At 33.7% G+C, this 27,114-nt stretch overlaps 4 protein-coding genes across 10 annotated transcripts; 1 reads left to right on the forward strand and 3 right to left on the reverse strand.

Moving 5' to 3' along the window:
- Positions 1-187: 187 nt before the first annotated feature.
- LOC100647865 (BRCA1-associated RING domain protein 1) lies at positions 188-7,030 on the reverse strand. Of its 4 annotated transcripts, none has more exons than XM_048410174.1 (10): positions 6,339-7,030; positions 5,822-5,961; positions 3,125-3,313; positions 2,744-2,897; positions 2,572-2,658; positions 2,309-2,505; positions 1,896-2,120; positions 1,691-1,800; positions 1,497-1,615; positions 188-1,424 (listed from the first exon to the last, which is right to left on the reverse strand). In XM_048410174.1, exons 2-10 carry the CDS (start codon positions 5,830-5,832, stop codon positions 1,050-1,052), a joined length of 1,467 nt encoding a protein of 488 aa, XP_048266131.1. In that variant the 5' UTR covers positions 5,833-5,961; positions 6,339-7,030; the 3' UTR covers positions 188-1,049. The 4 variants fall into 4 exon arrangements, with proteins under 4 accessions (XP_048266131.1, XP_020720894.2, XP_012168705.2 ...); XM_020865235.2 differs by lacking the exons at positions 5,822-5,961; positions 6,339-7,030 and adding exons at positions 3,667-3,884; positions 4,200-5,347; XM_012313315.3 differs by lacking the exons at positions 5,822-5,961; positions 6,339-7,030 and adding exons at positions 3,667-3,884; positions 4,165-5,347.
- A 148-nt stretch (positions 7,031-7,178) lies between these two features.
- Positions 7,179-9,864, reverse strand: LOC100647631 (iron-sulfur cluster assembly 1 homolog, mitochondrial). 2 transcript variants are annotated; one of them, XM_012313308.3, is made up of 4 exons: positions 9,782-9,864; positions 9,588-9,692; positions 8,554-8,607; positions 7,179-8,267 (listed from the first exon to the last, which is right to left on the reverse strand). In XM_012313308.3, the coding sequence occupies exons 1-4, from the start codon at positions 9,854-9,856 to the stop codon at positions 8,013-8,015; spliced, it is 489 nt and encodes a 162-aa protein (XP_012168698.1). In that variant the 5' UTR covers positions 9,857-9,864; the 3' UTR covers positions 7,179-8,012. The 2 variants fall into 2 exon arrangements, with proteins under 2 accessions (XP_012168698.1, XP_048266137.1); XM_048410180.1 differs by lacking the exon at positions 9,782-9,864 and having other exon boundaries at positions 7,179-7,516; positions 7,933-8,267; positions 9,588-9,686.
- Positions 9,865-10,348: 484 nt separating this feature from the next.
- On the forward strand, positions 10,349-20,199 carry LOC100647511 (C2 domain-containing protein 5). Of its 2 annotated transcripts, none has more exons than XM_048410170.1 (15): positions 10,349-10,486; positions 11,118-11,515; positions 11,575-11,715; positions 11,792-12,008; positions 12,078-12,197; positions 13,209-15,811; positions 16,345-16,497; positions 16,587-16,755; positions 16,837-17,632; positions 17,700-18,017; positions 18,111-18,309; positions 18,385-18,554; positions 18,640-18,765; positions 18,843-18,989; positions 19,061-20,199. In XM_048410170.1, the coding sequence occupies exons 2-15, from the start codon at positions 11,146-11,148 to the stop codon at positions 19,145-19,147; spliced, it is 5,616 nt and encodes a 1,871-aa protein (XP_048266127.1). In that variant the 5' UTR covers positions 10,349-10,486; positions 11,118-11,145; the 3' UTR covers positions 19,148-20,199. The 2 variants fall into 2 exon arrangements, with proteins under 2 accessions (XP_048266127.1, XP_020720893.2); XM_020865234.2 differs by lacking the exon at positions 10,349-10,486 and adding an exon at positions 10,755-10,892.
- Positions 20,200-20,275: 76 nt separating this feature from the next.
- Positions 20,276-26,713, reverse strand: LOC100647389 (myosuppressin). 2 transcript variants are annotated; one of them, XM_003398645.4, is made up of 3 exons: positions 26,527-26,713; positions 21,042-21,256; positions 20,276-20,921 (listed from the first exon to the last, which is right to left on the reverse strand). In XM_003398645.4, exons 2-3 carry the CDS (start codon positions 21,253-21,255, stop codon positions 20,833-20,835), a joined length of 303 nt encoding a protein of 100 aa, XP_003398693.1. In that variant the 5' UTR covers position 21,256; positions 26,527-26,713; the 3' UTR covers positions 20,276-20,832. The 2 variants fall into 2 exon arrangements, with proteins under 2 accessions (XP_003398693.1, XP_012168702.1); XM_012313312.3 differs by lacking the exon at positions 26,527-26,713 and adding an exon at positions 22,041-22,154.
- Between the last annotated feature and the right edge of the window lie 401 nt (positions 26,714-27,114).

A 27,114-nucleotide genomic window follows, 5' to 3' on the forward strand; every position in this document is an offset into this window, starting at 1 on the left:
CTGAGGAGGTACCGGGGCCCACTTGTGGGTCAGGGTGCGGGTCCCCTCTTTTACGCCAGTCAGAAAAAGGAGAGAAAAGAACGAAGGCGGAGAAATAGAGAGAACGATCGTCGACGACCTCACTAAGAATTACTCAAAAAGAGGGGGAAGGGTTGTTGGCATCAACATCAGATATTTATGCACGATATTTTAAATATGAACAATTCTGCTATTACAATTTATTAGTAATCCGTAATATGTACATGTTTCTTTCCTGTTTACCTTACTCGCTTCTTTGACAATACATTAACAAACAGCTTTGAATCAAAGTATATTTACAAACCATGAAGAATGAGCTATTTGCTAGCATATATTATTAATAAAATTAGTGTAATAGCATTAACATATAACACAAATAGGCGTAAACCATCCCGATGATTATCGTTATACTCGGTTTTCTTTCATTAAATTTAATTACTGTCTTATGTTATTTATAGCTTTATGTATGCTCTAATTTATTAATTTTTACTTATATTCGATTTTCCTTATTATCTGATCTTAACTATATTAGAATCTCTCTTTTCCCTATCTTTCATGTTCGCACTGTTCTTCCTCTTTGCCTCTCTCTCATTCCCCTATAACTTTTTTCTTCCGTTCTCTCTTTCTCACCGCATGTATATGTAAGTATATGTGCACGACTAGCGGTACTTTACCCGTAAATGTACGGGATACCGTACGATATTTCCCTTTGGAATTTATCGTTCTTTGCGCAACGGTCAATCCTTCGTAATCATAGTAGTACATTAACATACGTCTCTTTAAAAAGTTCAAACAAGAAAATAACTTGAAATCCTATTATTTGTTTCAATATTCTACATGACTATTAATTGTAAAAACAAATTTTTTTTAGTATATTTAAATAATTCGTCACATTTTTCAAATTCTCTAACATATTTAATTATATCAAAATATACGATATTCTATTCAATATAAAAATTACACTTTACTAGTTAATAGCACTTCTTCATTAGTTCTAGTACAGCAATTATAGCTACAAAACATGTTAATAATTAAAGTTTAAGTAGACCTAATTGCGATGGATCAATTAATGTAAATTTTTCTATACATTCAATTAGCCATATAAGCGGAAGTGTTTTTATATGAGGCATATTATATTTTATACGTGGTTCATCTCTTTCTGGTACATATATGATATAATGTGTACATTTATATAAAGAATGAGTAGGTTCATTCGCAACGTGAAAAGGAATAAATAATCCCTGGTCCTTTATATTTTCTGGATTTGGTTCTCTTTTCAAAACTGTTCCACCACCCTCTTGTACTAGTGCTATTAATGCCTCTTTTGTTAATTGCATACCATTTGCATAAATGTTTTTTGACTGCCACGCAAAATAAAAATAACATCGATTGAAGAGACCGGGATTCTAAAAGGATAACCAGAAACATTCAATGTATTATTTAATTCTCCTGTACAATGTGTTTGCAATTAGTTTTACCTGTTTTTGTGCATTTTCTCTAGCTTTCTTTGGGATACCTTTAATCGGTGTACCACTAACTTCGAATATTTCTAAATCTCCTTTTAGTATTTCGCTTATATCCATTCCTAATTGAATCCCTTTTATGACAAAAGATGCTATAAAAATTTATTTGTATAACTGTACACAAAGTATTAATCTAGAAACAAACTTACACTCGGTATTAAGTAACCAAGCTCCATGTAAAAGTGCTATCATTACGTCGTATGACAGTTGTACGACATTTTCACTATTAGCTTCTACTATGACATGAGTCACAGATGATCTACAACATATTATGTAATATTTATAATCTCCTACATTTAAAGATGTAATATAATACTATATACTATAATATGACTAAAAATATCATCAACATACTGAAATCTAGATACAATTTTAATTTTATTCTTTGACGCTATTTCATTCAAATGTCTTTTATTCTCTTCTTGTAAATCTGATACATATATAACAACCATATCGAATGTCATGGAAAGTGATTTATTTAAAGTATGACTAAGATCTATGGTGGTTTCAAGTACATTATCCAATTCATTTCCATCTTTCAAAATATTCCACATCTCACTGTATGGCTGACAATAATCTCTAAAATGCAACATATAACATGAAATGAAAATATAAAATTATAATAAGAAGAGAAGAAGTTTACATATATAAGAACTATGATATAACTAACAACTTTATACAGATATTGAGAATATCAACATATGTGTATATAATATATAGAATATTTACTTCGACAGTTTAATAAATCAATATTAAGTAACACATACATAGGTTTTCTTCCATAATCATCATACACATTTTTGTTAGCTGAATATTTTAATAGCATTTTTGCTTCCAACAATCTATTTGCTTTAGCAGCTTCGTGTAACGCTGTTCTGTTTCCTTCACCAGGTGTATTTGGTAATGCACCACATTCTAATAGTAACTGACATATATTGGTATGACCATAACTTACAACTTCTTGCTGCATAAATTATATTTTCATTATTCAAATTCAATTTAAAAAGTTATTTTATAGTGTAATAATTACCAAAGGAGTCCAACCATTATAATCCTTTGTATTTGGATTTGCACCAGCAGCTAATAGAACTTTTATGTGATCTTCTTGTATCTTCCCCTAATGTTAATTTCATAAGTTTAATCACATCTTTTATTTTTTAATTGTTTATTATATATTATATATATAAGTATCAAAAATTTACCTTCAAACACGCAGTATGTAATTGTGTTTCTCCTTTACTGTTCTGTTTATTGATATTTTTTTTTGGTATGCGATATTTTAAATTACATAATGTAGAATTGGTTCTGTTAGGTGACTGTATCGAATTTGAAGTTGTGGCTATATTCCATAAATCTCTATTAAATTTATGTTAATTTAAAATTGAGCAGAGCATATCATATTAAAATTTTATTTGTATATATAAGACATATTTAGTATAAAATTTTGGAATTAACTATAATCAGATGTTAATAAAGTCTCATAAGATTAGATACACTTATTCACATATTTGAAACAATTTAAATATATTTTAAAGAATGCAAATATAGAAATATGAAAATTTATTCTTTAACTTTTATAATACCTTTCCTGTATTATTTCTGCGATATTATTGCAATGAGATACAAGACTCTCAATTAGATGATCGCTACATGTTTCAATGGGTTGTACAGGTGTCTTACATATTATACATAGTGAATCATTCCCAACACACTGTTTACAAAAGAAATGACCACAATTGGTGTATCTTGTTGCATTTATTGGCTCATTTCCACTACATAAAAAAAAAGTAAAGAAAATTATAACGTACTTGTTTATACATTTTAAAAAATGTCAAATATATGAGATAAACTATGTAAGAAATATGAAATGTATCATTATAATTAATCAGACATGTTAATTTTTGGACATATTTTTTAATTGTAATATTGAAAACAATTTTAATAAGATTATAAAAATAAGTTCGAATTTTATCTTTATTCAGTAAATAAATAATGGATCTTAAGGATAAAATATATATAAATGATACACACACACACACACACACACCCTCACAGACATACAAATGTGAGAAAATTTAAAAGACAATATTAATATGTTTGTTAATTGTTTTAATTAAAATATTACCATTTGTTACACTTCAACACATTTGCAAAGTCTTTTAAAGCGTCACGAGTGTTCTTCCATGAAGTATCCATTTTCAATTATTATTATAGTACATATACGTATATTCAAGAAATTTCTTTATCATTCCTTTTATAAGCATCTATCGAAAGTTAACCGTACTAAGTCCAATTATAGTTTCTTGCGTGGTTAAAGGGTTTGTTAAGTTTGAAGAATACATTCTAATGGACATAAAATTACTGTAATAACTTTTAATGCGTAAAATTCAAAAAATGCAATTCTTAACTTAAGATTCACAACAATTCAAAAGTTATGTGTATATATCCTTGCGTTTATATTCATTAAACCGAAGTTTAAACAAAAAAATATATATATATATATAAATATATGTCATTTTTTGTTTCGATTGTATAGAACACTTTTCCTTAAGGCATTAAAAGTCTTTGTTGAAACGAAAACGGAGTTAAACTGTTGAACTACGCCACGATAAACCGCACACACCTGTTCACATCACCAGAGGAAATAAGAATGCTCACGCTTATAGAGCTGCTTGCTCCCGGACTAGTGCTGCACCATGCAACCAAGTGTTGAATTTAATTGATGTTAGCATATACAAGAACCCATAAAATTGGGGATCTATCCTGTTTGGTTGCACACTAGCATGGACAAGAATCTATCAAGTTCCATGCTACAAGAACCTATCTAATCGTACGGTTCTACGGAGAACTTCATATCTATTTTTCTATTCGAGATAGACAAGTATAAGAATGACAAAATGGCACAATAATGAAACTAATTGTAAGTTGCCTAAGAAAGAGAAATTAATTGTTTACTATAATTTTGTACGATGACACAAAGCGGAGTTAGAAATAGAACAAACAATATGATCGAAATAGCAGCCAATTAACTCATATTATTTGCTATATAATTCATAATTATATGATATTATATGATACAATTAGTAATTATATGTCTCAATCCCAGTGGAAGAAATTTGGGCATTTCATAGACGCAACACTACGTATAAAAACGCGATAATTAATTAACGCAACACTACGTATAAGAACGCCACAATTAATCAACGCAACGCTACATCTTAAAATGGTTTTAATATAAAGTTACTACCTATAGATGAAAAAAAAATATAATTCAACTATACGCGATAGTAACAAATCGCAACGCTGCGAAATTAATTCAAAACTAACGTGTCATCTTAATTCGTCTTTAAATAAAAGAAAACGCGACAAATTCAAATTTTACTTTTCGACAAATTCTAATAATTCACGATAGAAAATACTAAGAACAATCGCGACATCTTATAATTCGCAACGCTAAAGCAAACGTGATCATCTTTCCATCGTAACGCTAATCCAAACCGAAATCGGTACTTTTTCGCAACTCTAATTGATAACACGAAATTTAGACTCGCAACGCTAATTTCAAAGACCGCGATTAGCCCAACATGACGATGGGCCAACATGTACGTTGGCTAACAAACAAATCACAACTAATACTACTACAAATACTATAGGCGAGCACAGTAACAAAGTAGTAACGAGAATGACTTTCTATTCTCTGGATGATCCAGAAGATGGAAAGCCATTATAGTAGTTGCCCTCTTCTATGACAATTTGCCGGGCCTCCTTGGCTCGTAACCTCTTCTTTTCTTCGGGCGCGATGCCCGCTGAAACTTACATCTTATAAAGATTCGACAATGTTTACAATAAATTAACTAAATTAACTTAACTAATTCTTAACTAAACATGCCTGAAATGATTACAGTGTACAATATAATCTTGCAGCGATACATGTCTGAACATATCTTACGCAGATTCTTTCGAAAAAATAAACTGATTTTTCTGATACAAATACGTAAAACTATAATAACTTCATAATAGGTTATTTTCTAATAACAATTAAATAGTTCATATAATTTGGCATATATTGATATAAAAGCATTAATTGTTGAAAAGTGATTTTTTAATCTTTTTTTCATCTTAATATTTTCAACAAATTATGCAATTATTTAGAAAATAATGTCATTATATATCAATTGTAAGTCGCATAGTAATTATACAGAAAATATTATCATTGATCCAACGAAAAGAGAAAATAATCACGTACATATTCCGCTTTCTTATAATAACTCAATCATTACCAAATCTGCATGGGAAACCAACGAATTGATTATTAATCTGTGTCATCCATTTCGTATTAGTTCGAATTATCGATTATTAATCACTTGTGGCGTTTGTGATGCGAACCTCTATTTTTCTAATCACGTGACTAGCCAATAATCTGTACAAAAGAAAACCAACAATTTCAAATAAATGTATGATAAAAGATCAATAATTTACAATAATATTACAATAACTAAACAAATTATAGTAAGATAAAGGAATAATAAAATCCACAGTTTGCCTTAAAGGCCGATAATGTGAATTTCCGATCATATTAACCATCAGAAATACAGTATTGTAAATGTATAATTTACAGTAATGAAACCAATTACAGTAAAATAAAGTAATATTATAACCCAAATTATGTGTCAAAGACCGATAATATGAGCTATCGACGATTGTAACTTATCAAGTACGCAGTCAATGATGAAAATAAAAGAAAATTTCTTAATTTTATTAAGATTATGATTAATAAATGATTAAATACGAACGTACTATTTAAATGAAGCAGATAAAAGCGTAGCAAATGTTGATAAAGTCGAAATGAAAGTACTAATAATGACAAGGTAACGATCGACGAAACGAATTTTCGCTCCACGACTTTTAAGACTACAATGACACCTCACGACACGATCCTTCACGAAACTACGACTTCCCAATATTTCGCACCAATAGAAAAGCTCCATTTGACGTGACAATAGGAACGCCCCAATAGAAATTTGACAATATTCTGCGCCAATAGTCACGCTCGATTTGATTTCAGAATATATTGCGCCAATAGGAGCGCTTGATTTTCGTATATACGAGCGCGCGCAAATTTATCGTATTCAAACAGTGAAATTGATGAAATTGAGGAACAGAAAACATACATAAGACAATGTTCAGTAACAATTACGAATAAGATTATGTTTTTAATGAAAAGCTTTTATGTCTTCCACGAGTGACGCTGATATTGACAAAATATGACAAATAGATAGGCTAATATTTACATTCGGCAGTGTAGATAAATTTTTTTTGTATCTTTTTATATAATGTAATAATATAATTGACAAAAATAAAAATAGCTGACAAAAAATGCGAAGGAGGTTGGTCCAAATCCTAATAGAGACTTCTTTTTATAATGAATGTAATAGCTCAAAACAATTACTTTTTTTATTATCAGTAAAACCGGACGAATATACGCAATATGTTAATATTACGTGAAAATATACTTTGTTAAAATTGAACTATTTACAGTTTTTAACACGATTTATCAACGCCTTGCAATTGTTTACTTTCCTAGTACACCTCAATAAATCAAAATGAATCAAGCACATTAACGTCAAAATCACCGCATAAAGTTTGAACGAACAATGCTTTTATTACGCTTTATGATTTCACTGTCATACTCTTTGAGCATTATTTTATTCTTCTATAAATCTTACTGTACATATATATACATATACGCATGCACATATATATACATGTATAATTATACGCACATATATTTACTGTTAATAAATACGTATAGCATATAATCCTAATAATCGTCGAAATACAAAAGTACACACGTACGATGCAGAATGATATATAAATTTTTATAGGAGACTTATTGTAACAGGCAAGATATTATTTCATATTAATTATTATAAATGTATACATATCATATGAAGCATCCTATATACAGTGCTGAGCTGCAAAATAAATATACAATATTATAAACATTCAATAATTCATGTAATACAACTCACATATTTTATCTATTCGTTGAATTTATCAACAAATACGATTTATGTATGTAATAATATTTTACAAGAAAACGTTAGTAATGTTGAAAAATGTTTTTGCATCGGAATCAGAATCTTTTGAATTAATAATCGGTTAATTTTCATTATATATGTATACATATAGTATCCATTTATATACATATACATATAATCAACAAAATTTATTACTTAAACAGAAAAAAGATAATGAAATGAATTTACCGCGATAACAAGCCATATAATGCCAAATCTAATTTGCAGTATACAAAACAAATGTAATATATAAATCTATACATCTAAACCAATAGAGATTTCTAAAACATTTTGTTTATATTGTATTATACCTTATTTTTTTGTGAAGCCACATTTTACCAAAATTTGTGATAATTATGTAATCTGCATTAACTACAATTTTTTAAGTTTACTAAACAGAGAAACTTTCTCCGCATCCACAAGTCCCTTTAATATTTGGATTATTGAAAACAAATTCGGAACTTAATTTAGTTTCCACATAATCCATTTCAGTACCTAACAGAGACAACTGGGCCTTTTTGTCGATCATAATGCGAACTCCATCTTGAACAACCTCCTCATCGAGTTTACATTTTTCTTTGGCATAATCAAGAGTGTAACTTAGACCGTTACATCCTCGTTGTTTCACACTGACCCTTAAACCGATCTGAAATAGCAAGTAGTTTTTATGCAATATCTGGTTCTAAAAAGTCAGCTATTTTATATTACAAAATATTTTATATGAATTATTAATATTTTGTACAATTTATAATTCAATAATTATTCTTGGAACAAAATCAACTTAATTAGTACTTAGCTGTAACAATATTCAAATCTTTAAAATTGAAATAGTCAATATATGAAAATAAATTTATTTTAAAATAAACACAGTATTTTAGTTACTTTATAATAAATAAGAAGGTATTGAAGTAAAGGTCAAACTGTCTACTCACAAATTCGTTTTTGTCTTTTAATAATTCCTTAATCTTTTTTACTGCACTTGATGTCTGAAATAAAATAATTATAGCATGAAAATCTAAAATATCTTTGTTTATTTGGAAATGACAAATATTTTTATAAATAAACAAATTGGTACAAGATTATAATTCTCACAATTTAGAAATGAATACATATTCTATTAAATGGAATGATATGCTGAAATTAATTATACAATGTGTGATATATGTGTATAAAAACAAAATTCATAAAAAGGATATAATCATTATTTACAGATTATTTATTATTATTATTTTTTTACAATGCTTTACTTGCATTTGATGAATTTTATTAAATGTTACAACAATATGCTACAAATTTAATACAGTTTCATATAACTTAAAGAAGGAACTGATATAATATTTGTTATTTTATATTAAATATCAATACTAATCGTTCAATTATAATTAATAAATTCATTATTTTTTTATGTATAAAATCATTAATTTCAATAAAGATATCGGTTAAAATATTCTAGATTTATATCTATGCAAGTGTCTGAGAATATTTATAAATATTTTTTGGTACTTATATTTATGTCACACATTGTGTAATTATATTTAACTTTTAGTATAAATAGTAATACAAAGTCAAATTATACATGTTTACATACTCAATAATAGAGAATAACTTAATATTTACTATACAAAGTTCTTATAAGATATTTCATAGCTACAAAAAGAAATGTTTATCCACAAATTAATAACTAATTATTGATACATATCTTTTATTGTTTTGTGAAAATTATAAACAGCTAAAATCATGAAAATTTCTACAAAAATAAATAAGTAGTCAATGTGTTATTATATGTAATAACATTGGTTTTAAGAATAAGAATTATACGTCAACATATCAACATAGATTCAAAACTTAATCTTAACCTTTCAATGTTCAAAATATACATACGTTCGTAGCAATATTAACTGTACACCATGTACCAATAATCTAAAACTATCACATATTTATATGTGTATGTTAATTATTTACTTACTAACGTAAGCGCAGCTCGTGTAGCAAGTATTTTTCTACCTTTGACAGCACGAACAGTAGCTGCAGCAGCTACGGAAGAAGCCATATTGATCTCGTAACGCCGATACTGCGTATGAACACATGTAAAATATATGTATGTACAAGGAATGATATAACTATATTCATACAAACATAGATAGGTATAGCAGATGATACATTTAGAATACAGAATTTTAGGATTGACGATTGGCATCGACTGAATCGCTGATATACATATGTATTTCCATGCATCAGTGGACCGAATGCTGCCAAATTGCAGTAACAAACAATGAGGAATTTTCTACGCACCGGTAGACTACAATTTTCAATATAGCAAAGTTAATTGTGTAAGATTGTTTCGACATATGTTCAGGTTATCCCAAATAAAGCAATAAATATAACATCAGAGAGAAAAGATTAAGATTGTATTTAATTTGTAATTGTATCTTCTATTTAATACTTGGGTAAATTGAACATAGTACAACGTAGATATCAAGTATCAATCGAAAGGTAACAAACTATCGAATAACCTTTTTCACTTCTCGTGGCAAATGGGAACTGCTACCAATCAACGTAATAATATAAGTTTCATTAATCTACTTGCATACAAAAACGATCATTATAATAGATTAAAATTGCTCAGCGGGCAATAAAGTTATAAATTTGAAACTGAAGTATGCACATATCATTTTCTTAATGTCCTTTAACCTAAAATAGAAGTATGCGATATAGAAGAAATTTGAAATCGCACTTCACGTTTAACGCGATAAACCATACGAATTTTGTAAAGAGTAATAATTTGGACGCTATCCAATTCCAATTATAATGTTCTATCACATAATCATAATATTCGGATTTCGAACGTTATTGGTAAAATAATAGGTAAGCTGAATATTAACGAGAATAAAGTAATCGATAAAATTAATAGTTGGTACTATTCGTGGAAATTTATATATTTTATTCGTTTTTATAAGTAAAAGTATTACTTATATATTATTTTGTATAAATTATAGAATGTGTGAAATAAATTTGTTAATGCGTCTGAAGAGTTTTTCTGTGAAGATAACAAGCACGTAATGCATTACCTGAAAAATGTGGCTGTAAACAAACGTCAGCTCAACGTTACTTAATAGACTTTTAAATAATTTACGTTAGAATGATTAATATAACATTGATATGTATTAGCTGAGCTGAAGTTCTATGTACTAATGTAACAAATAATAATTTGCACGTCAAATGAATTTGTTGCGAAAACGTGTATTAAAACTCATAAATTGTTTTAACGAAAGTAAGTATTATTATTCTTGGAAATGTGATTACGACGTATTATAAAATTAGTTTTCATATCGATCAACATATTCCTCGAAATAAAACTCTTTAAAACATAACCTCCGCTGTTACTACATATACAAATACTACATATACAAACGTGTCGTTACTAGTATAAAAAATGATGACATACTGGCCAAATTTCTTTTATATGATTGCGAAAATTATATTACTTTGATTGCAGGATTTTATTAAAGTAATTATCCGTCAGGATGCCAGGGAAGATAAAAGTAAAAGTATTGGCGGGTCGCAATCTGCCAGTAATGGATCGTTCTGGTGATACGACGGATGCATACGTCGAATTAAAATTTGGCAATATAACGTTTAAAACAGACGTATGCAGAAAATCGCTCAATCCTCAATGGAATTCAGAATGGTACAGGTTCGAAGTTGATGATTCTGAACTGCAGGATGAGCCATTGCAGATCCGATTAATGGACCATGATACCTATTCTGCAAACGATGCAATAGGGAAAGTTTATATAAACTTAAATCCATTATTGTTGCCTGGTGTTCCTCCCACAGTTAAAAATATCTGGACATTAGAGGCTGCAATGAATACCAATGCTGGTTCTCAAAGTGGTGTGTATTTGTTCTTAACGGTAGAACATTCAAACAAATTTAATAAGATTTTATTCTAGGTTCTGTTATGACTGGATGGATACCAGTGTATGATACAATGCATGGAATTCGTGGTGAAGTTAATATTATTGTTAAAGTAGAGTTATTTTCTGATTTTAATAGATTCAGACAATCTTCCTGTGGAGTACAATTTTTTTATTGTAAATATATAGAATATTTATCAAACATTAGAAATTATTTCTTTTATATTTGGTATGTAGTATAATGTTCTTTCAGCACCAAATATACCTCACGGATATCATACTCAAAGTATACATGGTTTTGTAGAAGAATTAGTTGTTAGTGATGATCCTGAATACAAATGGATTGATAAGATAAGAACACCCAGAGCCTCAAATGAGGCAAGGCAAACATTATTTTTTAAACTAAGTGGGGAAGTTCAAAGGAAAATTGGCTTGAAAGCTCTAGACCTTGGTGGAAATGCTGTTATTGGGTAAATTACAGACACAATGCATAAATATTGATTGAAGAAGTTTTTATCACACTATTTTGTCATAATTAGGTATTTACAAAATTTTGACCTGGAAGGTGAATCTGGCATTGTAGCTCGGGGGATAGGTACAGCCGTTACACTTGTGAAATTGCAGGATACCTTGAACTTTTCATCTGACGATATAGAAGAGTAAGTATATACAATACTGTTCATTATATTGCATTTAGCTTAATCTTTTATAGACCAGTTCTGCGTTAATCGTGTCCTAATTCTTACACTCTTAAATTTTTTACCAAGTATTTTTTAATATAACAATGTTGGTAATACTAAAAATATATTGAAGTGTTCTGTGTTGTGAATTATAATGCTGATTATTTAATCTGAGAGATGAAGTTTGTCCTACTGCACATTTTTTGTACAAGTACGAATTTTTATACCGCTTATTCGTAACTAAGTGCATGTAAAAGAAATCAAACTATTATTTTTCAATTAAAAAGTTACTAATTTTTTTAGTTAATTCAAGTAGGTGATAAAATATTAATTAAACTTTTTATTACTCAAAAATAAACATTAACATTTAGTCAACAAGTACTTGATACTGATAATGTGTATTTATTTCATTTTCAAATATATGATTTAAAGTTTGATGCGTTTGTATACAAAAGAACCAAATAGGTTTTAATACATTTTACATTCATAGTGTATCGCATATTTCAAGCGTATTCGATCTCATTTCAACTTCTACGCATTGGGTGTCCTATTTCTTTGGAGTTGTTACTTTTACATAAAAAGATATAAATATTTTATAATCTTTTTATCCCTATATTCCGTTTACGTACTATTTATTATTTATTTTGAGAAACGTTTCATTTTTTGCTAGCGTAAAAATATAGACTACAAAAGTTACAGCAATACTTTATAAAACTTCTAATCAGTATATAATTTTTTTAGGACACCCGGTATGTAGAAGCTAGATCGAGGTCTGATGCGCGTGCATTAAAACCAGGACGATGTGTGTGTAGAAAACGGAGCACTGCGATAGACTGGAAATAAGTAGGTACGCTACACGCGCATCCAACTTTGATCATTGATAGTAAAAAAGATTAGTGATCTTTATAATTGAATGAAAAATATTGAGAATTCTTATATACGAACTAATTAGGCCTTTTTCTTTCTATCCACCTGCATGTGTCAATATAGGGCATTCTTTTCACAACACAAAGCACAAAAGGAACGTACAGGACTCGATGAGAGTATGCCGTTATATCCCGTTACTTCCACTCATATCCTTGATCCTCGTTTTGCGAATACACAAACCACGCGTGTAAAGGATGATTTTCCACATCATTCAAAGATATCTAGAAGTCCTCGGCGAATTATGACAAAGACTGAATGTCCTTGCCGTAAATTACGTGACATAAGAACTATTGAGAGGTCATCAGACACGAATAATTTAAAGAAAACTCCAGTTTCATACCCGACTTCAACTGAATCCATTATTCAAGATGCGTCCATAAGAATGATGCTAGCGTTGGAAGATGAAAGAGGTGAAAGCAAAAATATATTGGACGTTCGCAAAAATTTAAGGAGATTATTTAGTACAAGTGATACAGAAAGTAAATCTAGTACTTCTTGGTTAAATAGTTCAGCTAGATCTTCCGTTGGAAGTATTCAATATTCAAAGAAAGGGAAAGCACTTAAGGACAGTAAAGAAGGAGTTGCCGCTCTTTTAATAAAGTCTATACATAATGTTCCCTTAGAGCATGTTAAGGAAGATCATGAATTATCAACAGCCCTTTCTCTGTCTGATAATACGAAGGAACACGAAAATATCGATGAACATGCTATCCAAAAAGGAAAAAATAAGGATGATTTTAAAGCCGAAATCTATACCGTAACCCCGAAAGAACAGATGAAGAGGGAACACGATTCTTCGTTCGAAGAAAACACATCCAGTTCTAACGGTTTTTCGAACGAATCATCAATTGATAGTACTAGTTATAATATTTTAAACGATTCAAAATTTTCAACCGACGAAGAATTGGACGTCATCGATCAGTTTAGGAAACTTCGTAGAGCCGATACTTTCCCTTCATTAAAAAGAAAACCAACGCAAGTAAGGTTACAAGGAACAGATAGCGATACGTGTCCTCTTCACGAAGAGAGTACATCCCCTCCACTTGTTAAATGCCTATCTATGAATCAAATATTGACATTTAATTTCGAATTTGCTGCAAGTTCGGAAATAAGGAAAGATCATCCGCAAACAGCAACAGCAGGGTTTAATAAAAATCTGGAAGGTGAGAAAGTTTTACAAAGCCGACAAAGTAGTGAAAATTTACAAGACTTCAATCTTCCGCTCGCGACGAGTACGCCTGTAGAAAGTTCTGTAGAAGAAACGAAATCGGATTCTTCAATTATTGATGTAGCAAAAAAATTAACTGCTCTTGTTACTGATTATGAAAAATGTGACGAACTTAAACAATGTAATCAAATTTCTGTAATAAGGGAACCTACTTCAGAAGATATTTTGAATGATGTGGATAATGTGAAAGATAATGAATCATCTTATGCCGATGATTGTGAAGTACCTATCTCGACGTATTCTCTGTTGCAAAGTGCAAGTAAAACTGAAAGTAAGGATAAGGTAGCAATACCTAGGCGGATAGATAGAGATTTCTTTCAAAGATTTCCTTCTGTGATCGATGAGGTAGATGAAATCACTTTGAAAGACTCTTTTAAAGATAAGCAACACACTGAAAGATTAGAGGAGGGCGATGCATTAAAATTAATTTTATTATCACGATCACTTCCATCATTACAACAGTATGAATTCTCTACTGCAGAGTCAAATTTAAGAAAAGATCTGGACAATAAACTAACGCCAGAAACTATGTCGAAAACTTCGTCCAGCATCGAAAGTTTATTACAATCTTCGTGCAACGAAACTTTTGATGTAATTCACAAGAATAGACAACGTCGTATGTTAGATTTAATCAGAATAATTGACACGAAAATGATGGTGCATCCGCTTCATCATAATAACAACGATGGTCACTTTAGAAGGAAAAGACGAGATAGAGCATGCAGAAATATTAATCCTCGAAATTTACATGAGAATTTGCATAATCAGTTTCTGAAAAAACACCTCCACAATCAGAAATGGGCAAAAGTTACACGTGTGTCCTCGTTCTCTAAAGATTTTCCTTTAGGCGAATCCATGCCAACATTGCGTACACCTGACACCTCGTCCTACAATTCCTCTCTCGAGAGTGTAATCATCTACGACACGCTAATTCGATCACATTTATGCAGAACAACTGAGTCGTTTTATTCGAGAGATAACTTCATAACCAAAAGATCTACAGTCGATCCGAAAACGTACGAGATTGCTGCGAAAGAATTAACTCTAGATACACAAAGCAGCGATTCGTTTAAAAATGATAATAACACCATAGAAATGAATCAACTAAAGCCAAAAGATACTAACCATTCGACATCATTCACATCTGTAGATCATGCGGTACATGAGAGTCATAGCATTTGTAATATAAGAGAAGCATTAGATCAGGATGAATTAACTAATATTACTAACACTGCTAATATGACTTACAACTCGTGTGTGTCCCCCCCTTCCCTCGATCATAGGCAACAAGATGAGGCATCTCTAAGTCCGTCTTATCCACTTCCGGCTGTTCCTCCTATGGTTTCAAAAGTATGCCAATTACCGACGACTAAGGCACAACCCACTGCCCCGTTGCATCGAAGATCCAGTGACTCTGATTTGAGCATTACTCCAAAAGGTGAGCTTTCTTAATTATACGCTAATTACATCTCTATCTAACTTAAGTTAAGATAGAGAATGTAGAACGTATTCATTTTTGATCAATTTGGAATGACTCGTGAATATACATAATTGGAGTTGTTTTTAACGTAGTGCTACGAGTGCACTTTATTCACGAAATTCATTGATCTGCAGATGATTTATTATGGGTGAAAATTCAAATTACAGGGTGCCTCATAAAGTGAGTTATAGCCAGCAAAGAAGAAATTCCTGAAACAAAAATAGCATATTTCATGATGATCCTACATGGTTCTAGGTAATTCCTTTTTTAATTTATGTATGATTAAGAGTATCATTTCCTGAAAAATTATTTTCTTTATCTCCTTCTTTGCTTGTTACTTACTGAATATCTACATTGCTGAACAAGGAATCACTTTATGAGACATTCTTTCTTTATGACATGTAATTATAATACATGTTTCGATAAATATTTTGTTCTTAGATTAATTTATTTCTTTGTAACAAAAATAGAAAGTGCAATGTACATTATAGGCAACTCATTTGGAGCAAATGATAGATCAACGACTGGATTACTAAAAACGTCAGCTGCTGTGATAAGAACCATGAATCAAGATGCATTTGAAATGTTAGAGTACCCATTTATTACGATGCAACAGTACCCGCCAGGATTTATTTTGCATATCGGTAAGCATTTCATTATTTAGATATCTTAATTTATGTTTATTTACGACTTTGTCGCAAAGTTTAATCATAAAGCGTGTACCTTGAGACAGGTGGTCTTGTAAGCTCAAGATCAGTCAAACTTCTCGAAAGGATCAGCAATTTAGAAGAACCCGAGAGTCGTGATGCGTGGTGGAAAGAAGTTAGAATGGAAGTTCGATCGCATGCGAGAGCATTAGCTTGTAACGTAGTGATTGGTTACAAAGAGGAAACTAGTATTTGGTAAAAATTAGGATAAAACATTTAAACGTAATTTATAATAACGTTGTTTTACGCTTTTTACTGTTACTCTTTTTCTTGTAGCGATGATGTCTGCGTGTTAAATGCATATGGAACTGCGGCAGTAATTAATCTTCATAGCTCAAGTCAGGATGCAGACAATGTTTTTGTTAGTAAAGCACAATCTGGATCCGGTGTTAATGCCACGGAAGTAGAACGCGAGAAAGCTCAACAGAAATCTGCACCTATAAAAGAAGAGAAAAGCGATACGGATACGTCTGTGCCAACTTCTACGCAAACCTACAAAGTAAGGCATATGTCAGAGAGTAGAGATCACGAGAGAGATGTCCAATTTCAAAGTAAATGCAGTCTCTGTCATCTACCGTACAACGAGGCGAGTGTTCCGTTTCGTGTAAACGTCTCAAAATGCGGCATATGCAAACGTGCCAGAGTACCGGATGTGATGTTCACTACTATAGAGTTACCAGAAAACGTATTAATGACCGGACGAGGATGCATCATTCAAGCTACCGCGTGTAAAACCAAGAAAGATCTCAGAGGAGAATTAAATGCCAAGGAGATATCGGATTGCTTACCATTTTTAGAATACGAATTGCATAGTTTACTCTTAAACAAATTAAAGGTCAAAGGAATGAATTCGATATTTGGCTTGAAGTTACAGATCTCTGTTGGTGAACGACTAATCATTGGTATGGCTGTGGGTACGGCTATATTTTTAACCGCCTTACCCACACCCTCTGTTCCACAAATTGCTTCTGGAAATTCTTGGCATAAAGAGGAGCAATTAGCAGAAATTCAGAAAACTTTAGTCGAAACAGTCAAACAGAACAGAGAATTCTATCGGCTCAAATCTGTTGGGGTAGGTGTTTTATTGATCATTTTTGAAATTGAAAATAATCAATAATCAACTTATGTATTTGTTATAGGACGTTGAAAATGGACGTGTCACGACTTCTGATACCGATGAATCGGACGACGATCTCCCAGATTTAGATTTTAGCGTAGGTCCGAGAGATACTTGTGTGCTAGAAGTCGATGATATCGAAGATATGGATAGAATATCGTTACTGATGGATGATAGGCCACCGGAGGATTTCCACGTAGTAAATACTCAAACGATTCCTGGTTTAGACGATTTGGAAATCGTGAGGAATTTGCAAATGTTTACTCAAATTTCGAGAACGAAAATTCCCACTGGACAATTTGCATCAATGCCATCTAAATATTTTGCTAGATTACTTCAGGTACCGTTGTATTTAGTTTTTAATCGTTAATTTACGTGTAATAAAATCGTTATTAATTTAATCGTAGATTAAATTATTGATCTTTCGTTTCAGTCTGTATATTTCAAATTAAGAAGAATGATCCCCTGTGCGCTCTGTGACATGCAATTTAAGTTGGCGCTTCCCGAGCCAGATGAAATACAATTCACAGTAATTGGTATGGCCCTTGGATTAGGAGATCCTGTAAAAATAAATAAATCTAAGAAAAAGCTGATAAGTCATTCTGCGAGTAAAGACCAAGTTAAAAGACAAGGTAGGTATCATAAGCTGTTTACAAATTCTTGTTATACTCGAAGTATTTATTAATTAAAATTTATTATATATTTAGATGATAGCGATATGATATTTAATCTTGACGTGGATCATACGGAAGTTTCGTCGGACAATGTATCTAACAGTAATATGAATTCAACTACCCTAGTTCATGCGCCATCGCTGAAATCCCGGAATCGTTCGCCATTACGATCCAAGATTTTTACAACACGTAAACATAAACATGTAAGTGTTTCGACGTGAGAAGAATTATCTTGCGAATCATATGATTAAGACGATTTTGATCATAAATTGTAATTAAAACGAACAGGTGCCTTTAAAGGGAAGGTACGGTGTAGATATAACACCTCTGTCTTATCTACCGGGTGGCCGCATAGAAAGGTATCTAGGAAATTTAAACTTCTTCTTCATTCGTGAGAGCACATCCATCAGAGAAGTTAGTACTGTTTTTTACATGAATGGATATAAGAAATAACAAATTGACGAAAATTAATAATATTCTACGTATTACAGAATGGTGGTCTGAGTGGATTTACTCATAGTTTTGTGATGGAAGTTTTGGCAATCGTTCGCGCGCATATTACGGCTTTGGGTGGTAATGCGATGGTAGCGTTTTTTATGACCAAGTGCGTACTCCTCCACAGTCCGCACAAAAACCAAGTACGTATAATTTTTCCAACCTTTAGTAAGTTCGACCGATGGAATATATCTAAGGGAAAGTTATATTTTAGGGTCAATGTTTGATAAATGTCGGCGGAGATGTGGTATCCGTATCGTACTTCACAGATGAAAAACACTGTGGTGTTTCAAATTGCTGACCCCAACCTCCACATTCTGCACCTCCATAGCTACAACCGCACTCCGAGAAGCAACGTTGGAGATTTGACTTCTCGCTGATCGATAAACTCCATTAATCGTTTTGGACAGATCGTATCTTTTATCTTACAATCCTGTGATAGGATAGAGTTTGTAAATATTCGAATCTTTAGCGTATAAGTACTATAAGTTGCGAGAATTCGATTAATGGATTTAGATAAGTTTATCAAATTTCGTAAATTTAGTTAAGCGGCTTTCTCTAACGAAAACGATAATTGTGTTACAAGACGCACATGTTCGATTCAGCACGGTCTTAGGTAGGCCTTTTAAAGAATTCTAAATGCTGCTTCGATGATTAGGTGCCTTGAAAATTGCACAGAAAATTTGCGAACGATTCTTCTGTTCAACGAAGTAGATAGTCGTTGGAGGCAAATTGTATGATTCAGGCATCTGAATGGATTCCCATTTCTCGTTCGGTTGTAACAATAACAACAAAAGGAAAAGACGTAGACATTTCTTAAGTTCTGACACAGATGAAAGTGCGGTGATCGATATTAGTGTGGATAAGCGTTCGCTCTCTTTAAAGGATGATAACGATCGACGTTGCTGGCTCGTAAAAATGAATTTGCCAGTAAACATTTGTTTATAATTTTGCAGATATTAGAATAAGAGAAGGGTATACATATAAACAAGCTTGATCGTTATGGGACAGAAATTCAAGTTTTACGACCTTTTTGTCTAAGGTTGGGGAATATCTTTTCCGAAATTCAAAGCTACGTAAAATGTACAAAATTAGATTACGAGACAGAGTACGGCTTACGAAGTATCCTGTGTATTTGGATTGTTATGCATGTGTCTCCAATCCTTTACATTTGGTCGTTGTTCGTCGATAGTCGTACCAATTTATTGTTATCGATTTAACGCTTATTCTGCGAGAACTAAACGACGTGATAAATGTGCATTGCAAAATGTGTTTGTGTTTTATTTTAACATAGCTATCGATTATTAATCCCTCTGTTACAATGTGATTAAATAAAATCGTCGTGTAATTAAATATTAAGATTTTTTAAATTACATTTTGATATTAACGCATCCTGTATTTTCATTGTTTCTTAATGAGGAGAAAAAGATGATGTCATACAACAAGTTTATTATAATTTTAAATGTTGAAATTTAATAAATGATTAAAATCGTTAAATAGTACATAAAACTGGCTGTTAAAGTTGTTTTTCAATCTTACATCGTAACTCGATGACGCGAGAGCTCTGCTAATTGTTTTATCGAAAAAACGACAAAATGAAAGAGTCATCGCATCTTATAAAGAAAAAGTAACTTAACGTACACCAGTGCAAGTCTTTAATGCTGTCATTATAGAATTTATTGGCAAGAAGATGGAAGGAAAAGAAACTTCTTAGACAATTTTTAAATGAAATCGGAAGCTGCACGATACACGAGTAAATCGTCGGGATTTTAATTAGAGAGCCATTAATTATGCTCGCTTGTCGTTACTATCAGATTTAATTATTCGATATTAAGGAAAAACACAAATTGATATATGCAATATGAATCCAAGTAAGGACCTCTAAATGGGGTTTGCAGACATTTTTTTCTTCTTTTGTAGCTCGACGATGCGGTGAATTGAACTGTTGGATCGTTTTAAGCGCGAAGCATCATGTTTGCGTCGTGTTTAACGACGCCTTCCAAAGCGTAGGAAAACATGATCGACGTCCTGTCTCTTAACGCCACTGTCCAGTAACGGGATGCTTTCGTGGAACCCTATAAATTATAATTTCACGTTACGATCGTTTCGTTAAATGTCCTTCTTTTTTCTTCTTCGTAATATAAGTTTCATCTCGACAGCTAGGACATTGTGAATGTTTTAAAACGAAGAAATACCTGATATATGATTATCCTTGTCATCGATATAGCTTTCCATCTCTGAACCAAGTTCGTATATCCTTGAAAGAGCGGCGCAAACCTTCCGGATCCTCGGTGGAAGATCATCCAAGAAGCCAGGATTACATTGGGTTGGTAAAGCTGCCAGGACATTGTTATAGGATATGGCCATGGTTGTCATTGAGAAGAGGATCACGATCGTTGAGCTCATCATCCTTTAAAAAAAGACATCGTGACACATCTTTCATATAAGCGCTATTAAATATATCGGAAGATTTCGACACAGTTGTACGCGTATTTCGGACGAAGAGAGCTTCGAGCAGATTAAAAACGAAAGAAAGTGGATGCACTTTCGCTGGCAAGAGAATTAGTTCGTTATTTATGAATACGCGAGAATTAATTTTCCGATAACGAGTGCGTGGTTAACGGTTCAACGACATATTTTTAACGCGGCTATCAACGCCGTTGACAACTATCGTGCAACGGAAGATCCGGGCCAAGCTGTTCTTCCTCAAAGTTAAAACATAGAACGTGGTTGTTCTTCGCGAAATAAACGGTAATTTCAAATATTTCGCTCTTTTGCTTCGCCGAGCGATGATCAAATTTGCGAATAAAATTATCCTAAGAAATAAAAGAATCGTCCGAACGCGCAAAATTATGCGAATAGCATAAAACGTCTAACAGGAAGGTGGTTGAAAAAGGATCGTTTGATGTTTGTTTGGGATATGTATTGCGTTACACAAGATGGAATCGGAGTATCGAAGAAATAAAATACGCCGATTCCGATGTGATCTGCGAGGTGATCCGAGAGTCGGGAAATCGTATTACCAGTGCTACGTGACTGGAATGTTTAGTAGTTTTCAATTTATTCGAACTAAATATAAAACGAACACCACGGGAGTTAAATCGACGTCGAAGGAAACGGACAAACGAAACGCGCCTTTGTCGTAGTCGATGGCCAAGAAGCTGAAGAATGCCGGCTGCTATGTATGTACTTACATGCCTGTGTACAACTTGTTGGCTGAAAGGTAAAGAGGGAAAGGAAAATTGTCCGTCGAAGAAGGGTCGTATGAAAAGGCCTTAGGTTGTTTTTCAACAAATTTTAAAGTACCAGCAAATCGATCAACGCATACGTTGTACGCGTAAACGAAAGTATATAGCTACTCGAGCGATTTTATCATGCGTTTGATTAATAGTAATGTTCGAAGCGTATTATCATTCGGATATTAATAGCGGACAGTTGCTATTGATATCCTTGGCAATGAGTCATTGGAGGTAACTACATACACGGAATATACTCGACTTCTATTGTTCTGTATTTGTAAATAGATATCAATGACACTGAGAAATCTAAATGTAATTATCGCTTGATCGCGGTATATCGTATATCCATCGTGCTATCTATTCGCTGTACGGAAGTATAAGAGAAGTTTCTCCTCGGAAATGTTTCACATCTTAAAAGCGAGTCGTTACGACTCACGATATACTATATGCGTAACATTCTAAACGGCGCTTTACCATGGTACGATTCGCCATACTCTTGGTTTTGTCGTCGAGCAGATTCAGCAAAGAATGAAGAAAACGATGCGCGCGACAGAATCTTCGGAATGAGATCAGGAATTGAATTTGAACGCTTTGTAGCTTTCTGCCATTCTGTTCGACCAGCTTAAAGCGTCGTGTTCTTGCAAGTTTAGCCGTATCCTAGCTCGACGGAATGTTCAAACATTTTCCGCGTGCAAAGCGACGTTGACACGAAAAATCAATTATTTACGATCGAATAAAACGAATACAATAGAACGAATAGTTATAGGTTGGCAGGAGCGATAAAGCGTTGAAAAGAGGGGAAAGCGATAAATTAGCATTTTGGTTCGCATCTTGCAGCGTATAATTCGTTAAGAAAGGATCGACTCGTAAATAATTCGAACGCCTATCGATAGTTAATTAAGAGAATAGAATCAGTTGGAATTGCTTTGGTGACCTCGTGCTCTCCACCCCCTGCGGCGATCAAGAAATTATCTCTGTTTCCTTTTCTTTTTCCATCTTTCAGCCTCGACTAAACCCGTATCAAACTTGTTAATCGCAACATCCAAAAAGATTAATCGTTGGCCATAAAATGTTTGCAATACAGCAGCGATATTTTAGCGCGTTCGAAAGGGGAATGGAAGAATTAGAGCGAAGCCTGTTTAACGAGAGAAGCGTAATTCTATAACGAAAGTAATTTCTGCCAACAGTGCAACCTTTACAAATTCCAATTCGCCCGTTCGTTTTTACGAAGTTCCTTTCGTATACCATAGAGCTTTCAAACTTTACGAATTTCATTTGTTTCATATAAAACAGTCGACCGGTAATTGCTTTACCAAAGTCGGCCCATCTCCTTCAGGCGACTGGAATCGCTTCCGGTTAATTTAATTTTGCTAAAAGGTAATTTACTAAGAGAGATACCGCGCAGCACGTATGATTTCGCAGGAAATTGGTCTTTTACAACATTTTCAAACGCTCGCGAGATACGCGCTTCTTGCTTCTTAAATATTCGAGAGAGCTAGCACGGAATACGAAAGGACGAAAAGATGTACATAAAGGAACATAGTGGTACAAGTTTTATGCTTTTGAGTCGGAGGAAAACGCGCGAGATACGTGGAAACGTCTGACCCAAGCCGACGTTTACTACTTAACATCATAGTTCTCCTTTCCACGCTAATAAAACGAAGCGCCGTGTCTTTTTACGATAGCCCGCCGCTTCTTGTTTCTCGGACAAGAAAAAAACCAATCGATCAAACGTATTCGTACGTTCATAATTCGTCTCAACTCGAACAAGCAATAGATGTCATCGGAAAATTAACGCGCGGAAAAATGATGACGCGACAGCTTGATAATCGCCCGTTTAAAAAAACTAACGCCTGTAACGAGCGACAAATAGTTTTCGACTCTTTCTCGAATCGACCCGTCCACCACGATCTTTTCTTACGCCCTCGATTTCGATCCGATCGAGTCTCACAGCGAGCACGCGATTCTTCGCGCGCCGTTCTTTCTCCGACGAACCTTAAAATTCGAGCCAGTTGCGAAAACAACGGGCGTTTATCTTCTAAACACTTTGGACCGAGCAATGATTAAATTTACAAGCAGGGGATGTTAACAAAGGTTCATTGGAATTACTTGCTCGCGCTGTTTTAGGAAGACCTATGTAAATCTTGATGAACAGCTTGGGACACTCGGCGAGCTGTCCCTCGAGCTACCCTCGCGGCAGATCGATCAAGAAACCGAACAGATATCGCTCGCGGGAGATTTCAAGAGGAAATGAACGTCAGCTCTTAATCGAGTTTGTATCTGAAATATCGTCGCACTAGTTCACGGTCTTGTTCTATCGCGCGACGCGAAGAAGGGAGAAAGGTGACGAAACGAATGCAGGCTTAAGGAAAACACACGGAAAGAGCACGGACCGTGAAATTTTCACGAAAAAAATCAGTAGCGCTGTCTTTGGATAGTCTTGTGGATAGGACAGAAGGAGAAACGCGTTAACGTAAACGTTGTACGACGCGCAGGATTAAAGGTAAAGGTGGATTAGATATAATTAAGTTTTGTACGTGGAACGTTCGTAAGAAACGTTTGAAAATAAATAAGAAAGGAAAATTCTTTGAATCGAGATGGAGAAATAAAATACTCGATCGCCGGTCGTCCTTACGATAGACACGAATAGGCTGTCCGGGATGTCAACTGTGCGCAAACTATAACAAGACCGCTTATGGTACCTCGTAGACGATCAGGCAGTTTGAACGAGACTTCTGTTTCAAGCTCGTCCTTTTCTCGCAATTTCTTGTTATTATATCGTGCGTGTTTCTTTTTCTTTTCTTTTGTAATACCTTGAAAACGTATCTCCGCGAGATTATATGTTGAACTATAAATACGATCGATGTCAAATATCTTTTATCGTGTGTTTTGTAATAATTTTGTCGGTAATAGCTTGGCATCTAATTAACCGAATATCGGGTCTAATCCCATAGTGCCGGTCTTCGAGAATAAATGGAAACCGTCGCTACGGGATTAGAAAGATTTACGAAAGACTTTGGTGATACAATGTTTAATAAGGAATTACGGTTAAACCGCGTGACTCAGCAGTTTTAATCGCTGCGATCTAAAAGTTCACGCCGGATACGTCTATGGTGAAATTGAATTTTGAATTTCAATGGGTAAATCGCATTGTAAAAGAGAGGGATTTATAACTCACGCACGATAGAAGTAATATAGTAAAAGCGTAATATGATTTATACGATCATCGTTGAAAGAATTCCTATGTAGATGTCGAAGAATAACTCGACGATCGTAAAGGATGCGATCGCGTGGGAACGTCGAACGAGATTTATTCGGAAGGAAGGACACGCGCAATTATATCCTATTCCCTATGGAACACATTCAACTTTATAATCTGGAAAAAAGCTTGGAACGCACGCAACAACTTGTACATCACGAATAATCTGCATAATGGAATCGTTTGATTTTATAAATTTCAGTTTCTTTGTCTTTCGGTTACGATATTTTTCTACGATAATTTATATTTCTTTTTACAGCCAGTCTAAAGAAAAAAGGTTCAACGCGTTAAAAAATACCAAATTTCCTGTATCGTTCGTCGCTTCTTTCTCGCAACGAAAAATTGGTAAAATAGAGGGACGTTTGTTGTAGGTACGTACGTATGTAAATGAGGTGGTCGGGTGTGGAGAAAAGTATTTCAGAATAATAGTAAATAATCGTAGGTCGGAGGGTGGGCAAAGAATGTCGTGACAGCATGCATATATATTGGAATTTCTTTCGACCGACGAACGTTTCGCGGACGTACGTTATACCGTTGGTCCGCGTGTTTTACAAGGCCAGGCAACGCTGCGAATTATCTCCTGGGACAGAATGTTCCGCATTGTAGACCGAAATTAATGTTTGCGTTTGGAACAAGCTCGTTTCTTCCGCCGTCGCGTAAAAACGATGTTCATGGTTGCGATCGATTGGAATTTTTCATTTATACAACCTCCGACAGAGAAACGAGCGGGATGACGGTATCAACGTAATGGACGCGTTAAAACGTTCGCCAAATAAGAGACAAAGTTGCGTAAAATGTTGGACAATATCTCTCGTTAAAAACCGAATCAAAGTCTTAAAGAGAAGATTGATAAGCAGCTGGTTCGAAACTCGATTACAGGAGCTTAAGGAAAAACCTGATTCGTAACTTAATTTAAAAAATTGATTAAAAAGCCTAACGAGGGTTGGCAGGGACGTGACGAATATTCTCATGCAACGAGTAACGAGTCCCGGGAGTCATCAAAGTTTGAACTTTCCGTTGCGTTTATGAATAAAGCTCAGCCTCCTTCCAAAACTCGCGTACCTGGCTCTTCGACGACTCGTAATTTGCAAATTATTCGAGGGGGTCGGATTTAACGTTCGCCTTTGCGATCTAACCGAACGGGAACGCAACGGTACACCAGGTATCTGGGAGTAAGAATACCTGTTGCCTGTTCACGAACGCAGAGGTCCAAGGTAACGCACGAACGTCGAAGAAGAAACTGCGACGTGGACGATCCTTGCGAACGCTGCTCGATTCACTGGACACTGGACGAATGGCGAATACGGGGACAGATGTGCGATATACGTCTGTGGTAAGATCCAAAGATACGATGATAGTGAGGAGATACGCGAGAGATCAGCCCTTAAATACGCGCCGTTTCCACGGCCATGCGCGTTTCAACGAAGAGTCAGGCGAAATCGCACGCATATTACACCCTCTCATCTCGTAGTTGACGTACATTTTCAATTTCCCCGTCGACACACTGAATAAAAATTTCATGAAAACGCTGCTGGTTACGTAACAGAGGGTGCCTTTTCTCTTATCCAACTGCCTTCGTCGCCGCTCGTTTTCTTGCTTGAACGCGTTGCCTGCAAACGAGATTTTTAACGGTCAAATAGTCGCTTCGAACGGCACGACTCTCTAGACAAGAAAACTCTTATCAACTCTTGATTAGTTCTACCTGCGCTTTTGCCGGTTCCTATGGGTCTTCTTCGACGATACTCCTTCGTTGTTTGTCGAAGAACGCTC

Source organism: Bombus terrestris, chromosome 11 (genome assembly GCF_910591885.1).
Source record: "Bombus terrestris chromosome 11, iyBomTerr1.2, whole genome shotgun sequence".
NCBI lineage: Eukaryota > Metazoa > Arthropoda > Insecta > Hymenoptera > Apidae > Bombus > Bombus terrestris.

Bases quoted from the DNA above. Each gene is read 5' to 3' on its own strand.
- LOC100647511 (XM_048410170.1), top strand. From the start codon at position 11,146: ATGCCAGGGAAGATAAAAGTAAAAGTATTGGCGGGTCGCAATCTGCCA. The intron at 16,498-16,586 runs GTAAGCATTTCA...ACCTTGAGACAG, and splicing joins AGGATTTATTTTGCATATCG to GTGGTCTTGTAAGCTCAAGA. The intron at 18,555-18,639 runs GTAAGTGTTTCG...TAAAACGAACAG, and splicing joins CAACACGTAAACATAAACAT to GTGCCTTTAAAGGGAAGGTA.
- LOC100647865 (XM_003398649.4), bottom strand. From the start codon at position 3,737: ATGGATACTTCATGGAAGAACACTCGTGACGCTTTAAAAGACTTTGCA. The intron at 3,314-3,666 runs GTAATATTTTAA...TTTTTTATGTAG, and splicing joins GTGTTGAAGTGTAACAAATG to TGGAAATGAGCCAATAAATG. The intron at 1,801-1,895 runs GTATGTTGATGA...AATATGTTGTAG, and splicing joins AAAATTGTATCTAGATTTCA to ATCATCTGTGACTCATGTCA.
- LOC100647631 (XM_012313308.3), bottom strand. From the start codon at position 9,856: ATGCATGGAAATACATATGTATATCAGCGATTCAGTCGATGCCAATCG. The intron at 9,693-9,781 runs GTATCATCTGCT...GTTCATACGCAG, and splicing joins TAAAATTCTGTATTCTAAAT to TATCGGCGTTACGAGATCAA. The intron at 8,608-9,587 runs GTAAGTAAATAA...ATTTTATTTCAG, and splicing joins CACGAGCTGCGCTTACGTTA to ACATCAAGTGCAGTAAAAAA.
- LOC100647389 (XM_012313312.3), bottom strand. The intron at 20,922-21,041 runs GTATTTCTTCGT...TATAATTTATAG, and splicing joins CAAGGATAATCATATATCAG to GGTTCCACGAAAGCATCCCG.